Source organism: Dromaius novaehollandiae, chromosome 1 (genome assembly GCF_036370855.1).
Source record: "Dromaius novaehollandiae isolate bDroNov1 chromosome 1, bDroNov1.hap1, whole genome shotgun sequence".
Classification (NCBI taxonomy): Eukaryota; Metazoa; Chordata; class Aves; order Casuariiformes; family Dromaiidae; genus Dromaius; species Dromaius novaehollandiae.
This window is the reverse complement of record NC_088098.1, coordinates 216,801,232-216,818,957: the sequence shown is the minus strand read 5'-3', so window position 1 is coordinate 216,818,957 and position 17,726 is coordinate 216,801,232. Positions and strand designations below refer to the sequence as shown.

General features: G+C 44.2%; 1 protein-coding gene across 3 annotated transcripts in view; it reads left to right on the top strand.

Annotated features, from left to right (window-relative positions):
• Positions 1-234: 234 nt before the first annotated feature.
• The window catches only part of FCHSD2 (FCH and double SH3 domains 2), a 148,457-nt gene continuing 130,965 nt past the window's right edge, over positions 235-17,726 (top strand). For 2 of the 3 annotated variants that reach the window (XM_064505231.1, XM_064505230.1), the window contains exons 1-2: positions 235-421; positions 3,734-3,831. In XM_064505231.1, the coding sequence (XP_064361301.1) occupies positions 401-421; positions 3,734-3,831 (119 nt within the window). In that variant the 5' untranslated portion in view covers positions 235-400. Of the gene's footprint in view, positions 422-1,500; positions 1,737-3,733; positions 3,832-17,726 lie in introns of those variants that run through there. The other variant, XM_026097901.2, reaches the window with a different exon arrangement.

Here is a 17,726-nt window from a genome sequence, read left to right as displayed (position 1 = left end):
GCGGCGGGGGCGTGGCCGCGCGCCGCTCCGCTCTCTCCTCGCCCGCAACTCTATGGTTGGCCGCTCTAGGCGGCGCGGAGGGCGCGGCGGCGGCGCGGCACCCCCTCGGCGGGGCGCTCCCGAGCCGCTTTTCGCCTCCCGGCTCCTTTTTTCTCGCTCTTTTTATTTTTTTGACGCTCCCCCCCCCCCCCCCCCGCCCCGAGCCCGCCCGCGCCGCCCGGCCCCGCCCTCGCTGCCCGCCCCGGCCCTCCCCGCCGCGCGGGCCGCACTCGGCGGTGCCCGGCAGCCAGGCGGCCTCCGCGCCCCGCCGCGCCCGCGCCCGGCCCCGCCGCCTCCCGCCGCCGCGGCCGCCTCCTGCCGCCGGCGGGGCGGAATTGATGTGGAGACCCAGCGCGGCACCATGCAGCCGCCGCCGAGGAAGGTGAGGCCTCGCCGGGCCGGGGGGCGACGCCGGGGCGGGGGGGGCAGGGGCAGGGTGTGGGGCTGGGGGGCCTGGGGCAGGCGGCCTGGGGGGGCTGGAGCGGGGTAGTTGGGGGGCCTGGGGCAGGGTATGGGGCTGGGGGGGGCTGGGGCAGGGTAGTTGGGGGGCCTGGGGCAGGCTATGGGGCTGGGGGGGGCTGGGGCAGGGTAGTTGGGGGGCCTGGGGCAGGCGGCCTGGGGGGGCTGGAGCAGGGTAGTTGGGGGGCCTGGGGCAGGCTATGGGGCTGGGGGGGCTGGGGCAGGGTAGTTGGGGGGCCTGGGGCAGGCTATGGGGCTGGGGGGGGCTGGGGCAGGGTATTTAGGGGGGCTGAGGCAGGGTATGGGGCTGGGGGGCCTGGGGCAGGTTATCTGGGGGGGCTGGAGCAGGGTAGTTGAGGGGGCTGGGGCAGGGTATGGGGAGGGGGGAGTCCGACAGGGGCTGGGGGGGGCTTGGAGGGGGCTGGGGCAGGTTATGGGGTGGGGGGGGCTTGGGAGAGCTTGGGCAGGATATGGGGGGGGCTTGGGGGGACTAGGGGGGAGGCTTGGGGGGGCTGGGGCAGGATATAGGGTGGGGGGGCTGGGGCAGGGTATGGGGCAGGGGAGGCTTGGGGGGGGCCTGGGGCAGGGTATAGAATAGGGGGGAGCTTGGGGGGGGCTGGGGCAGGGTATGGGGCAGGGGAGGCTGTATTTGGGGAAGCCTGGGCAGGGTTGGGGGGCTGGGGGGGGGAGAGGGAGGCAGTGGCTGCAGGGAGATGGGTCTGTGTGTGGATGGGGGGGGGGGTTGGGGGCAGGAGGCAGTGGGGCCGGCTGGGCTGTGGGGCAGCGCTTGGGTGATGCCGGGGCAGCGGCGGTGGGGGCAGGATGGGGCATAAGGGGCTGCTCCGGGGGTTGTGGGGCAGGGAGAGGAGCAGAGGGGGCTGGAGGAGCCCGGGGACGGCGTGGGGCACGGCGAGAGGCTGCAGGGGGGGCGAAGGTGGGAGAGGTGGGGGGCAGGGGCTGGTTAGGCCTGTGTGGGGTGCGGGGGGGTGGCAGTGGCTGGACTGAGCCGGAGGAGAGCCGTGGTGGGGACGGCTGGAAGGGGTCACTGGCTCTTCTTGGGGTGCAATGCTGCTTTTAGAGGACTTGGTCGTGTCGGGGTGCCGTGGTGGGCTGATATCAACAGCGACCGGTTATATCGGCGTGGAAGGTCACGTCTGGAGCCGCTGCGAGGCCGTGGGTCGTCCCTGGGGGTGTCAGGAGCGAGAGCAGACAGGGGCAGCCAAGACGGTGCAGCAGAGGTGTGATGGAAACAGTCTGCAAAGGCTGGTTGCAAAGGCTGGTTGCAAACGCTGTGTGGGGTGGGGAGGCTTTTCCGTGTCCCCGTGCTCCGTGGGAATACGGGATGCTTTGCATCACGGCTGCTGGCGTGGGAGGAAACGTAAGGAGCAAGGTGGATTTGGAGAAAGGTTGTTCCCAGTGTGTCTGCGCGGGCAGGTTGTTGGTGGGGGACTTGAGCTGTAGCGGGGTCCTGAGCTATGTGCAAGTACTGATGTGTGGAGATATATTGATTAGTTATTTTGAGAGTTGTGTGCAATGCTTGGAGTGTGGGGGGGAAGGGGGGGCTCGAGGTGGTAAACTCAGCCTCACGTAAGGTTCAGAGGATGCTCATTAATGAGGATCGTGGAAGGGAGTTTGCTGGTTTTGCGATTTGTGCACGTTTTATCCTTCAAGGCGTTGCCTGTTGATTGAGGGGTTTGCACTGAAATCGTTTGCAATCGGATTGTCGTAGTTTGGCGTAAATGTTTAAGGTTTCATCGGTGCTGTTGAGATCTACAGCGCGAGGAGGTGAAGCCGCAGGAGTTTGCGGCGTGGAGAGCCGTATCGCAGTGACGACAAGGGCCGGGGGGGCCGGCTTGTGCGCGGGGGGCCGCGCTTGAGGGGGAGTGTAAACAGAAATCTCTCTTGTCATCCCCGGTAAGCCCGGGCAGCCAGCTGCGGCGAAGCCCTCTCCTCGTCTCCATCCTCCCTCTCAACGTCTTGCTTCGCTGGTGCACTCTGCTTTCGTTAAACGAGTCATCTTTCAATTTTACTTTGCATTTGGTGGCTTATTTATATTGCGGGGGTGTCAGTCGCTGCCTCTGTTATCTCGTTTGAGGTTATTTCCATTGCATGGGTCATCTTGTTGTGGGTTTGTTTATTTTAAATAGATTTTTTTCATGTGCAGATGGAAACGTTGAAAGTTAATGTTAGAAATAGATTATTTTTGCCTGATCAAAGTCAGGGACGTACATGTGACTTTCAGTATCGGTTGGCACTAGTGTGAACAACGCTGTGATTAAAGGGCCCTTGTTGTAGGGTGTTTTTTTCCTCTTCCCTTCAGCCTCAGCCTTAAAATTTAGGCTTTTCCCAGTCAACATGATCTGCAAGATTTTTTTGCCTGGCTAGTAAGAAGAGGAAGATTTGCATCTACCTCCTCCCTTGATTTTTCTTTTCTCTTCCCCCATTACAGTAACTGTTATGTGTTTCTGTCCCCATGAATGCATAGCATCTTTTGACGTGCTGGTGATCGTTTTTTTAGGCCGATACCTGGGCTCCTTGTGATCACTAGGAGGGCTTAACACAGAGGGCTTAAACGCCAAGACTGCTTGTTTTTAAAAAAAGAAAAAAATCCAGGTTCCCTTGCCTAAGTCAAATCTTGGTCTTCTGCCCTTTTACAAGTTAGCAAGTGGGTTCCCAAATTACTGAAATCTTCAGGATCATGAGGTTCAAAGGAAAATTACTTAATACTAAAAGCTTAAAGCCAACCGTATGAAGCATCTTATGTAGAAGGGCTTTTGCTCTGAGGCACAATTAAGAAATAACTTTATGTATAAGCTATCTTTAATTATAGTAATTGTAGGACAGTTTAATCAAGACGCACTTCAGAATTCTGTAACTTGTGCTGAAGTGCTAAATGTACACACTGTCAGTTTTTTTCCTATTACCCACTTTCCTTCTTCAAGCTTCTTTTTTTTCCCCCGCACAGAGTATCCTCCTAGCTTTTTGGGAAAAAAAATGCATTTTTGTTAATGGTAGGGCATAAGTTTGAGATTTTGGACACATGAAATGAAGGCCTGCTGGGGTTAGAGCATTTGTTGAAATAATAGGGTTAAATTGCGTTATTAATTCTGTGTTCTAGTTTTCCACTGAAATGTGCAAATTCAAAATTGATGAAGGAAATTGTTTTTTTTCCATGTTGAAATTTGACCTAACCTATACAGAAAATATATATGGTCTGTGTTTTTTTTTTTCGTAGGTGAAAGTTACACAGGAGCTAAAAAACAGTCAGGTTGAGCAGATGACAAAACTTCAGGCCAAGCATCAGGCAGAATGCGAGCTACTTGAGGATATCAGGTAAGGTTACAGAAAATGCTACCAAAAATTCCTTTAAGATCTAGCTTTGGAAGAACATTTGAGTTACAAAACTTCAGGAACTGACGATGGAATTTCCTCTTTGGATTTCCTGCTTTTAGGCTGTTAAAGTTTTGACACAGCTGGAAATTATAACTGGAGCTAACACAATGCAAACCATTTTTTCTTCTCTTCAATGGGGGAAATGTTTTTTAAAAAAAGTCACAAACATCATGCTAAAAGTATTGGTCTTTTCAGCAGTATTTCTCTGTATAATAGTTTATTTGATTTGCCAGTTATAAGAGGCTGCTAAAATTATTGAAATATTTTAAAACCACTGCTGATTTACGTCTTGTTATGGATGGCTTTGAATAGCGTTTTTAAATGGATTTCGTTTTTTACCAGAAACTTATAAGAAGATACTTGCATTTTTAATCTAAAACTCTTTGCAGGCTAAAATCAGTAGGGAGAATCTACATGACACAAATTGCAGTTTTTATTATTCATTTTCACTAAGGTCATTGCTTCTCTTTAACATTAAAGTTTGCTTTTAACAAAATACTCATGGAGATGGGGGGTACTTGGAGTTGCACGGATCCTCCTTCCACTTGGGGAGGATCAGTTTCTAGAATGGTTCTTCTGTAAAGCGTTCATCAGTGAATCCACTGCTGTCCTTCTCTTTTTGGCACCATGTATTCCACCTGTTAATTAGTTAAATGAGATTTCTTGCTTTGTATTTGTATATAAAATGCAAATATGGCAGCTTTGGCAGATGACATGCTGTTTGTCTCACTGTTGGTGTCCTCTCTTAATAAATCAGAGTGTCAAGACTTCAGTTTTCTCTCACAGCTTTATCTTTTGTGGGTTTTGAAACACTTTTCTCTATGGGAAAGATCACAGCTTTTATTTCCTTAGATTAAAATTAGTGGCTGTGCAGTGTTTAACTAGCAAATGCTGAGTGATAAGTAATAGATTGATCTGAGGAATTTTTCCCCTAGATAGAAACTTATTTTTAGAACATCTAGGCCAGGTGCTGCTGCTCTAGTCCAGGTTTCATTAGCATTTCCTATTTTTCAGGGGTTCATAATGACTTAAGTCTGGATTTCTGCTGAAAGATGTCGTAAGCATTATTACAGCTTTTGGAACAAAAATAGGGAAACACGTGAAAACGCCGGCTTAAAATACTTTTCTTTAATGTAATCTAATTTTTAAAGTTCATTTAATTTCTAAATGTTAATGCTGTGGATTAATAAACTGGGTTAATGTACTTAATTCACTACCATGGTCACTAAACACACGTAGTCTCTGTTCAGCATTCTGGTTAGGAGCGTTCTGTGTTTGCAGAATCACTGTGTGGATTTACAGATTAAATATTCTTCAAACATGGAATGATGTGATAGAATTTGACAGCTCCATCACGTCAATGGTTTGTTCAAATACCAGATTACAGACTAGGAGGCAGCAAGAGAATTTTCGCTTAAAAATATTCGCTGAAAAAAAGAAATTTTGGCTTGTAAAGCATTTGTTTGCATGTAGCTGTCGAGGGGGAACTCGGTTTTGAGGACTGTGCAGTCTTGATACTGCATCAGCCGCTTTATGATGCTCATATGAGAAGTTTGGTGTCAGCCCATCCCATTACTCATGTGTTTATCGCTACGTTGAGGCTCTGCAGCGCACCGCGATTCCCGAACGCACCAGAAAGCGGTGTTCGTTGGGGCCGCGCACGGGATCTTTTGTCTCTCGCACAAAGAATTGTTTTGAAAGAAAGCACTCCACCATTATCCAGAAGTATTAAATTTTAACTGAATGCTGTTTGTTTACCCAGGCTTGAGAGCTGTGTTCCTTTTGTAACACTGTTTGAACTTTCAAACAGCGCTAAGAGTACAACTTCGTACTGTTAGGCCGCTCTAAATTCTACACATTTAACTGCTGCAGCACAACAAGAAACTCTGAATACATGCTTTACACGTTAATCATTAAGAATTCATATTTTAAAAGGTTAAATTGCTACAAATAGTTATTGTATTTATTAGCATATAAATGCAAACATTTAAGCCATGTATGCAATATTAAAAAAACCAAGCTGGTTTCGGATTTAATGTGCTTAATTACAGTCTTTATATCCTTTCAGTCCAGTTTTGAATAAAACTTTAAATATCTGTAATGAAGAAGTGATAAAAAGGAAAGATCAGAAAGTTCTCTTACAAATTCTATTAAAATACATTCACTGTATAGTGTATTAGCAGATGATTTTGGCAACACACCAGATCATAAACATACTTTCCATTTCAGTAGCTTTGATATTTTCATGCAAAACTGAACACTCTTGTAAATGTTTATAGTTGGAAACTTCAAATTATGTTGTTTGGAGACGATGAAGATTGAACTACTGTTTATTGCAGAAGGGACTCTTCTGGTCGGGGTTGAGGCGTACAGGTGTAGCCGCCTGTTCTCCACCCCCTGTAGCAACTCAGTCTCCTTGAGGGCTGTACACGAAACCACCATGTGTAATTAGATCTAAAATATGTCTTCTTTTTGAGTGATAATACAGGGTTTTGCATGCCAAGGATGTAGCTTCAGATCGTGGAGGCAGGGAAGAAAACGCAACGTTTGGAGTATGGAAATGGATAGAAGCTTACGTAGGGCTTGGCAAAACTGTGTGCAAGTGGTTGAGTGGAAAACTTCCTTGGGAGTTGAACAACTTTTGACACAACATGAAATTATATTATTTGCAATGTAGTATCAGTTGTAGTATGAACTGCGTTGTCTTTTCCCTGTTCTGTGAAAGGTTGGTAGGAGTAGAGTTGAAGTATCTTTATGACTTGACTCTAATAAAAAATGTGTTTTGAAACGTGTTAGCCAACAGGTTTAAAGACACCTTTTGGTGTTTATAATCTCTATTTGGGTTTTTGTAATACGTTTCTTCATACATGGTGACTGGGGAATTTGTGGAACAAGTGATTCGTGATGCTTCTAGGATCATTGGCCAAGTTTTGGGCATGGCATGTGTTTATCTTTTTTAGTTCACTAAAACTACCATGTCCTTTCATGTGGTAGATCTGTGCTGGCATTACTGTAAAAAGATTGTCTCTCTGCAGCCATGATGGAGAAAAAGCTGTTTTTTCCCTGAAAGGTAAACTTAGACTTTGTTGGTGCGAGCCAGAAATCCTTCAAAGTTTCTCTACGGCTGGAAGTTTTGGGACGCTTGTTCACTTTAGCCATACCTGGCTTCTTTCAGGCAGCAAATTCATTTTTTTCCAGCGGCCAACTGCATTATGAATGGCTGAATTTATCAGAGGTGTTGGCAGTTTTTCATGTATTTTATTTTGGTTTTAAACATTGCCGTGTTTGATTGGTGGTCGTAAAAAAGTCCCACATTGTAGTCTGAATTTGCCCTTAGTTTTCCAGGATATAGGTGTATTTTCCTTTTATGCATGCGTGTGCGTCTGCAAAACTGTGAAGAACTTTGTGTGATCCACATTTGAATTTGATTTAGTGTTTCCGTAATGTATTTATACGCTGTAGACTTTATAAACTTGTTGTGTGATAGTTGCTTTATCTTGTGCGTTATCTCAAAGCCTGGCTCTCAGAAGAATCTTATATCCCCTTGCAATTTTTTGACAATGTTTTCTAGCATGTCTGTTGTTATTTCTTTGCTTTTATGTTTTGTCAGAGGGAATGAGGTTATCGCTACGTGGCTGTTTTAATCTGCTCTAAAAGTCCTGACTGCTGCTGAAGGGCCGGTCCCACTTGCCACCTATTCCTGCCGTCTCCGTATAAGAGCGCGAGGAGCCGTGGGGCTGGGTGAGCCGTGTGGATTAGGAAACTCGCCCGCCTGAAAACAGTTCCCCCTCACGAAAGGATAATTTTTAGATAAATTGGTACCCCGATCCAGCTTGCTGCGTGGCCACACAAATGCCACCGCTAGCGTGAGATGCGGCAGGGACGAGGAGCTGGGATGGAGGCGGAGAGCCCAGCTTTGTGTGAGGTTGAAGTCGCTGTGTAAGCCCAGCCTAAATGCTCCTGCAGAAGGCACAGCTGCAGCTTTGGGAATTGCACGGTTAGAAAGGCCTTCTTTAGGTCTTAACTAATTTTCTGCTGTCTGGACGTGTTGATCCGATGTTGCTTCACCATTTGGAGTCAGTTGGGTGCACAGCGTGTTGAAAGGAGATGCAAAATTTGTGTGATTTCTGGCTGGGATGGAATAGCAATGTAGTCCTTTCATTTGCTGCGTCCTGAATTTATTTTTTCATCCCTTGTGGCCAAACTCAATGTGTAAAAGAAATTGCCAAAATCGTAGGCTCATAATTTCCATGTGTTTCACAGATGTGCATGCAAATATATGTTGAAATACCTGCGTTTGTTTCACTCTTCTGTCCTTTTCATTTCTCCCTCCTTAGTTTCTCTTCTTATTTTAAATATCTTCCTCTCCTCATTGTTCAATCTAGCATATCTCACTGTAACGTATCCTTTAAATTCATTCACCTGTCTCATAAAACCATATTTTCCTTGCACTCTGTATTTTCTTTGTCATTCACCTTTGTCCTTCTGCTGTCTTGCTGTTGTGTAGTATGTCCTGTACTTCCACTCTCTCCTCCAAAGGTGGAGAGCGGAATCTCTGAAGATTGTTCTGTACTTACTATTTTTCATTTTTTTTCAAAATCTTTTTGAAATTTTTGTTAAGCCTTTGTATTCACTTGCTAAGTGGGGAGTTTTTCTTAGGGGTCTCCCTTATCAGTCTGAGCCTTTTCTGATACAGGATACTGTAGCTGTTGCCCTATGGACTGGGCTATCACTCGCTTTGCTCTGTGGAGAGATAGCAGGTTAGATAGGAGTATATGAGTGAGGAAAAGAGGCAACTTGCTGGGGATTTTTGGTTATGAGTCCAGTACAAGGACAGAGCACTCTTGGGAAGTCTCTACCTTGGTGTCTCATTCCTGTGATAACAAGCCTGCGTATGACTGAACAGTACAGATACTAAGAAAAGAAAAAAAAGAAAGAATGAATATGCATCTGCAGATATCTAGTTGCTGCTAGTTTTAACATGTCCTTTTATGTTTTGATTATGCTCTAGTTAATAAGGTTGCATGTAACCTTTTGCTGTGCGCATACTTTGTACTCTCCCGTGGAATTTGACTGTGCTGCTGTAATCTCACCGATTACGCTGGTCGGTTTGCGATAAGGTTTATGGCAACATTGGCTGGGAGTCAGACTGCTGAAGTAGAAACTAACTGCAGCTCCGGTTTTAAATACAGCATATTTAATATAGCAGCTACAAAACAGATCATTTAGCATCCTGTTAAGGAAAAGTCTTGTTATGGTATGAATGGTGCTGCAAAAGGATATGTGACTATGGGGGGGAAGGCTGAAAAAGAATGTGTTTTTATATATATGTGTATTTATATACATAGATATGTGTATGTAGAATCCCATAAGAGATTCTGAGAAGTTATGAGAGCATGTTACTTTTCCTGACCTGGAGCAAAATAGCAGTGAAAAATTTACCTTTCTTCCTGTTCTTTGTGGTTTCCAGCTGCAGGGAATGTGATTCCTGCTTGGGCATTCTTGAACCCTGTGTTAGGCTCTCCTGTGTGTTCACCTCTGGCTGGTGGGTACCCAATAAGGCCTTTTTAATTCCTCTTCAGAAGTTCCTCTTTGCAGTAGCTTTTCATAAGGAGGTCATCTTTCTTTCCTTTATACTGCTCCTTAGAAATTTGTCCTTCGCTGTCACCTTTTCTTTTTCTCTCCAAGGTTGTTCGCTGCAGTCAACAGACCTGACGCGTGCCTCCAGTGTTTGCAGCTTTATTTAAGTAGGAGCGGAGTATTTGTTTCTCTGTGCCTAGAGGTTCTGAGTTTTGCAACCTTGCAGAGTGAAAAACAAGAAACATAATAGAAAAATTCACAAAAACTGTATGAACTGAGTTGTATTAGTTTGGGTTTGGCTCACACTTGAAAGAGTTTTCCTTGTGCAACTATTATATCTGGAGGCTTAATATTTCTTTAAAAGTAAAACCTGTAGTTTTCTTAGGTGTTAATGGTATTTCCTCCCTCGTGGGATGGTCTTTCTCACCGTTAGTGAGTACTGAGTTTATTATTTTCAAGCTCTGTTTTAGTTAGTGGAGGATACGCAGCATCATTCTTTGCTATAACGCTAAATCTGCCAAAGAGTCAGAACTTTTCTCAAAAGCTGGTGGTGTTACTTCTGAATAATACTGCACAGAAAGATGCCACAGAATATGTGGTCTGGGCACGTTACCTATAATTAGGCAGTCATTAAATGAGATGCTCACATTCTTGACGGAATTAAATCCTGGTGATGTTTTGACTGGAGCTGTTTGAGGGAAGCTTGGAATGTACTTAAGAAAAAAAATGTTGCCTACTGGGTGTGGAAGTCCAAGTTTTCAGCAAAAAAATAAGGTTCAGTATAAACATAGCCACAGTGTAATGATTCAAGCCTATCTTGGCACAGTGAAACGCAGAAATGGACCACACTTCTTCATTTTTATCCCTGACATATAAGCAGTAATAGATCTCCCGTTTCAGTATTTCTAAGTAGCTTCACAGTCTTTGATTAACTCATGAAGCTTTAGTTTATTCTTTGTTTTTTGTAGTGGAAGTAACAGGTTTAAAAAAAAAAAGCAAGAACCCATTTTTTATTTTAATTGGGAAACAATTTTTTTCTCTGCTTTTGGCCTTTAAGTTTTGATTTTTAAATGAACTTTTGTTTATTAAAGCAACTCCAACACATGCTCTGGAGCTCTGAAATTAAGAGCTTGTGTTGCCTGAGATGCTTTCAGGAGAGTTCAGGCTTGTCGCATTAGTTCATGAGCATAATGTCTTCAGTATGCATTTGTCTTAGGATACAACAAAAAGATGATTTTGGCTGCTAATAAAACATGTGCATTCCTTGCTAACGGTTGCATTTCCAGTTTTGATGAAATACCCTCTTTTTTAAGAATCGGGTCTTTAGCCTGCAAAAGTTTATTTTCTGTTTTTCATTCCAGTGTGGCCTTTATTTAAGCTAACTATCACTTTGCTCCTAAATGCTGCTTGGCAGAGCCCTAGAAAAGTAGCAGTTGTAATACACTGGTGCAGAGTTGTCTTTGTGACAGATTTCATTGCGACAACACAAGGTATATTTAATTTGTCTGATTGGCAGCTATGGAAATTGGAGTGTATGGTAGAGGTAATTTTAAAGGAACAAAAAGCTCTTCAGGCTTCACGGGCCCAAACCTTGGACTTGATTCTGTCAGGAAGCCTTCGCCTTTGAGCTAATCCTACTTCTGAAACCCTGTAAGGGGAATTGAAGGTGTTCGGGACATGCCACAAATGTCACGATAAGCTGTATTGGAAAGAGGAAGAGCATACTTACCGTTCCAGACACAGCCAGCGTAGCCTGGCTTAATTTCCTATGGTGTTGTGTTGTGTTTTATTTGTTTCATCATGTTTGGTGGGAAAAGGTTTATTTTCCAGATTTTGCATCTTCTTCTAATGGTGCTTTCAGCATCTTTTGCAGACAGTGCATCCAGCTTCCTTAGCTTAACCTACGGACTTTGCAAACAGTACACACACGCACTCCTCTGTCTTCTGAGAGTTATTTTAGATGTTCGCTCATGAAGATGGAGGTGTGCATCTGCAAACGAAGGCGCTTTTGGGTTGGTCCTGTTCACGATCCAGTGTGTTGCCTGACTTGAGGGCACAGACTCTCTTCTGTTGCCCCTGCGGAAAGGGCATGGGGAACGGCAGCAGACAGCATCGCACCACCCTAACTCATCCGCTGGAGTGGTTTTGACTTTGTCTTGAGCTGGATCAAAACAAGTTTTATTTTTGCCGTGCTGAAAATACCTGCTAGAGCATTCTGGACACTGGTTTCTTGGCAGTGCCAACATTGGTGCCCTAGAACTGAGGTTAAGAAGGAAGTAAAACCCTGTCCAAAAATCCCCAATGCGGACAGTGTCACAGGGTTGGAGTTTTTGAAAAGGAAATAATAAGAAAAAAGCACCTTTCTGAGAAGCTTATGTCTCTGAGAATGTGATTGCTTTTACCATATCTGAAGTAGTTTTTGTGTTTTTGCTAACAGATGTAATTGGGGCCAGTGTGTATTTTGTCTCATGAAGTCTAGTTGAACTTTGTATTGGCATAGATTAATGCTGAAAATCATCTTAAGAAATGTAAAAAATGTACATTATAGAAACTTACATTATATTATAGTGTCCTGACTGCATTTTGTGAACTTCCTTTTAATACCTGAATTTCTGGATTCAGGTCAAGCCCAGCTTTGCAACCAAAAGAGAATGGGCTGGTCTCGTCTCTGGTCAGGCCTGGAGGACCTTGTGTCTGGTCAATGTTAGCAAGTGGGAAGCTTGTCCTGACAAACGAGGGCAACTATACGATCAAATTATACATCATGTAAATATTCTTTATGGTGGCAGAGGTCAAAAGGAGAATTTCACTTCTCCTGAAGTGAATCTTTCGGATAGGGACTGGTGTAGAGTAGTTATCCTGGCTGCAGAGAGCTTTGTACCGTATGACTTTGCTTGTCGTCCTTAGTTGGTGTAGGAACCTTCTGCTCTTCCTAGGAGACTTTCTACCTTGCATCTATCTTGTATTATAGTTGGTAAGTTTAGTTTTCTGTTAAATATGCATCTGATTTTTTTTCATGTTGGTAAAGTGGACCAGCTTGTTCAATCTTCTCAATCAGACTGCTCGCCGTAGTGTGAAAGAGCACACAAAAAAATTGTTCTACATTCATATTTTAAAGAAAACAGGCTGGAAAAAAAGCTGGGAAGCATAGCAAACCCTGGTCAGCTTTAGCCTGAACCACAGTTATTCCAGTCAGATATTTGCAGTAAATGAAACTGTGTTTTGTGAGAGCTCAAAGTAGTGTTTTTGCGTGTGTGGTTGGGTCCAACCTCCAGCGGCTACGGCAGCGTTGTTCACACGCATCTCTCTCCTCCCGTGCTTTTTGCAGCGAGCATCCTTTTAATGAGAGAGACAAAACGTGTTGGTGTCTGATTTTATGAGAAGAGCTCAGCCATGCAGAAGGCTGTCGAAGATTGATGGTGCCAAAGCCGCTAAGTATAGCTATTTCTAGCTCGCGTGCCACATGCGAGCCGGTGTTAGCGAGGAAAACTTTGGCACTTGCGACTGTGTTTAAATACATACAATACCAGGCATAAATAAGTTTTTTTGGCTCTGGTATACTCTGCGTGCATATTTAAAACAATACAAAACCAAGCAAGCAAAGTACCACCCCCCAAAAAAACCAAGCCACGATTTCCCTTGAGTGTGTGATACTTTACGTTGATCTCAGATGAATTGTGCTTTTAAAGGTCTTTGACTGTAGGCATAAATGAATTGGTATCCTTTGTGAGACAATCCTACTGTTATTTAGAAAGGTTGGAAATTTGAGAAATTACTTTAGAAAATAATTTTAAGGTATAGAAGGAGGAAGTACTTTGGTTTTGATTTGTGTCTGTGTTTTGATTCTGCGTTTGAGAAAGGCTGAGATGAGAGCTTGGATTCTTTTAAATTGAAACGAAACCGCCCCAAATGTTTTAAAACTTTCCTTGCCTAGTAAAATAGCTGTCTTTTCTTGAAGTAATTGGGAGCTTCTGTCTTGAGAGGGAAGTTTCAGCCCTGCCTTTCTCTATCGGGTGGTTGTATTTCTTCTACTGCTTAATCCAAAACCCTTCTGTATTTGTCTGTTCTTTTGTGAAAACTGGAGGAGATGATGGAGAGAGCATGGAGAGGAGACATGCAAAGTCAGAAAAGCTACAATAAATAGCATTATAATGTCTTAATTTCTATCTGCTTTTGAGGCTGTCGGTGTCTGCTCGGCCTGGTTTAGTCTATCTTGTCTCTGAATGTACTTTGCTCATTTCCAGCTGTGTTGCCCCCAGCGCCGGGGGACGTAGATGGCAGCAGCTTTATGAGTTAGGTTATTTTGATGTGCTTGCTGTTTGTGAAGTTTTCTCTCCCTGAATAAGATGACAAATCAATATAGCTGTCTAGTGACACCTGATTGGAAATAGGTCCTGGTTTTGAACAACTTCTTCATGACTCTTCTGTTACACCCTCTAGTTGTGTGTGACGCATGGTGCATTGAGTAAAGCATTCGTATCTTCTATACAAGAGCTGCTACAGTATATGTATGTTTATATGGTTTGGGAAGCCAAGCCAGAAACACCACTTCTAAGAACATTAATATTACTTTCAATTACTATTAGTTTATTTTTCATCCAAATTATGAGAGAGAGAGAGAGAGAGAGAAGAAATGAATGAAGAAGTAGGAACATCACAAGTTTCTTAACGCAAGTCACAATAAAGCCCGGACCTTTGGATAAACTTATTTTGCCAGCTCCTGTGGTACTAGTAAAAGGTGATAAACTTAATCAATTCGCTATACCAGCAGTGCTGGCATACATAGGAGCTCTTTAAATATAGATGTGCCTCCAAGGTGTCTTTTTCCCTGGGGTATCTAACCGATAACTCAGCCATGCATTTGTGCTGTGCTGTTACTGTTCCCTTGGTGGAACTGGCTATTTTTTGCTCATTTTAGGAAATGAGATGGCACGCAGCAGTTGCTCTTTCTGTGTCCAGTTGAGTTTAAACTAGTCCCCACTTGTGTGTAGCACTGCTTTACAGCGCTCAACCATCGTTTGTCCTCCCCGATACTGGGTTGGAGGCAAGCTCCCATGGGTTGACCTCTACCGTAGTAGAGGACTATCAAACAACCCTCTCCCCCCACTTTTAATGCTCCTGGAGAGGACAAGGGTGTTGAACAGGACTCTGTTTTTGGATCATGAGCCTTGTTGAAGCAGCATAACTATATAGCAAGCTTGTGAGCAAGGTGACTTAGCGTCTGAATGTGTTGTAATAGCTAAATATTGTGCTTAGCTATTATAAAGTATTGGAAAGAATTTCCTTCCACTTGCTGGCACTATCTTTAGGTTGTTTGCAAATCTTTTGATACTGAATGGTGTTTCTTCTCTTTCTCTATTGAAAAATAGAGTGAGTAAAACTCTGAGAGTTCACACAGGAAAAAACAATGCCTCTAGTGATTTTGAGGGGTTTTTTTAGCTTTTTTTCAGATATGCATAGGCAGGATAACAGGAAGATGTGTGAATGTGAACAAAATGCTTCTAAGCTTATGGTTTGATTTCCTTTCTAGGTCTTTGAGCAATATCATCTGTTCTTTGCTGTTAAAGGAGCACTCAGATCTCTTTACAGCAAGCGTATTAATTTTTATTTCTATTAAAATTAATTTATTTTTTATTAAATTTTGAGGTACAAAAATGTTTTGCATAACTAAGATCTTCGGGTCAGAGTTTTAGCAGCTCCCTGAATTCCTCATTTTCCTCTCCACTGGCAGAAAGAGATGAAAGGGAGGTAATTTCTGCAGTCTCTTCCAGCAGTTGCAGTAAGACTGGTGTGTATCGGTTTCCTAGCTATTTTTTTTTGTGTATTTCAAATAGAAGTGAAGAACTGAAAGGTGTAATGATCTGGAAGGTGTCGAGTCTTTCAGATCACTACCTCTGTGCCCAAAAGACTTGGGAAGTGCATTAGTTCTTCTCAGGCACCTGAATTTTTTCTCCGTGCAAGCTGTGCAAAAAGTGCAGAAGTGCTTAATATGATTCAGTGGCTGACGTGGAGGCTTTCAACGTAGTAGCTGCCTAAATGTTTCTAATCTGTCAAAACTTATGCAGGGCTTAAATGATATTCACACTCTTCATGTAGTTAAGAAAACCCAATAATTTTAAGTGTTAACGCTTTGTGTTAATCTATCTGAAAACAGGTATTGGTTAGTTACCATGAGCTAATTAATAGTGTAGGAGGCCACGTACTCCAGTTTTTCTACACATCTGAGGCTTTTCTACTGGGGACATGCGTGTAACCATGGCCATTAAATGAATCTGCAGCATTTTAATGCCAGCATCCAAAGACCGGTTGAAGTTGGTGCTCCAGGCTGTTTGTTGCTGTTGTTGAAGTTACCCGATCACCTCTTAACATCAGGGGAATTAAATCCTCTCTCTTTTTATCACTTCTGTAGCAGCCAGTGGACATTATGTATTAAAGAAATAGTATAAAAATCTGCATGAAGTGTTTGAGCATCTTCCAGTATGTTGCTAAAATGTGATGAAACATGTTCTCTAATTCTTTCTTCTGCACGTTCTTCCCATTTGGGCTTGCTTTTCTGTGGGGAGAGGTGGTTGTCTCCTTTTTTGTCTTCACGGGTGCGTTTCCTGGTTTATTGTTATTGTAGAGTTGTGCTGTGCCAGGGGACTGCGACCGTTGACGGTGGTTTTTGTCCTGGAGTTTTGGGTGGCCTTTTAAACACGCTGGGCCTGGGCTGTGGAGTGCTTTGAGCTTTGACCTTCCCTGAGAAGTTCATTTTCCTTAGCAGTGGTGCTTCGATGTTCACCAATTGCTGGAGCTGGTTAATGCCAAGACCTTCACGTGGAGGTGCACTGTAATACTGTTGTCTAGGTAATAACAACTGCAGTAACCAAGGCCACATCTTTTTAGCCAAATAGACTTTATTGTGAAGTCAAGCACATCCAGATGCTTTTTCCACTCTGAAATGAGCAGATGAATCTCCCAACTTCCGAAGTTTATCTGTTCAAATTTTTGAAGCTTTTTTTTTTTTAATTAGCAGGTTAGCACAATATTATGCTAGACTGAGGCCAGCCCCTGTTTTCTTGACATAGCTGGTTGTTTGAATGTGCCTTATCTTTACCCAGCCAAGCTGGCAAGCTGCCGGCTTGGAGGCACCCTGCGTTAGCAAGTGCTCTCTGCTGTTACTGTAGCTTTTCATTCCAGGAAAAATAGCCAGAGCTTCCTCCTACCCCCCTCCATGCCACCAGAGAAAAGGTGCTGTTTTCGTAAGTAATGTGTTTCCAATACAGTTAAATTATAAACTGACTCTTAATTCTCAGTTAAGCACCTGAGCTGCGTTTGCCCTTGGGGAAGATTATCCTCTGCCCGGCTCCCTGTGTCGAGGTGCTCGTAGGAGCTGGTGCTCTTGCAGGTAGTGAGCAAGATCAAGAAAAGGCAGTGGCAAAGGAGAAGGCTTCTCTTGCTCACTTAAATATCTTGTTCAAGGGGCTGGTTGGTGCTGTTGAGTGAAGTTTTTGCCTTTTGGAGAAGGGTTGGGGTGGGACTGCAGCTTTTCTCTCCCTGGATGGGGAATGATCTAAGCAGGATGGGAAATGAGTGGTCCTACTCAGAAGAAGCTGCCCAGGTCAAATAGGTAGAAATACGTACTGCCATCCTTTCAGAAAGGAGACAAGCTGAACTGGAGAAGAAACAGGTCAAGGACAGGCAGTGCCCTATCTGTCCTGGTGGCAAGTGAAATCAGTAAGGGAATACTAGAGATCTGTCTTCTACCCAGCAGATACTCCATCCACAGGAATCTAGCTGCCTTCACTTATTTTTTTCTTTATTTCAACAGTGATACCAGATTCAGAAAGCACAGTGCGTTTGCCATAAAGCGTAGTAAGGACTTCTGCTTCAGCGCGTCTCCTGCAACTGCCCCGAGTCCCATCTGGCCTGGAGATGCCACAGCTGCGTTGAGTAGCGGGGAACTGAGGGAGTTTTCCATGGCTTGTTTAGAACAGGCGTCTTCTGCGGTAGGGATAGTTGGTTTTCCACGGTGTGCGTAGACCGTTATCCTGGATGAATTATTCCGGCAGGGAAAGATTTTGGTGAGAGGCTGGTGGGGGCAGGAGGAGGAGATGCATTTCACAGTTCCCAGTGACTGATGGAGCTGGTTCTTGCTAAACATCTATTGAAGAAAATGTGTGAACAGTATCGTTCAAAGAGAATTTAAAGGTGAGCATGAACATGCTTTCTTGTTATGACATCTGTGCATGGAAAAGTGTACCCAGCTGTGAGTA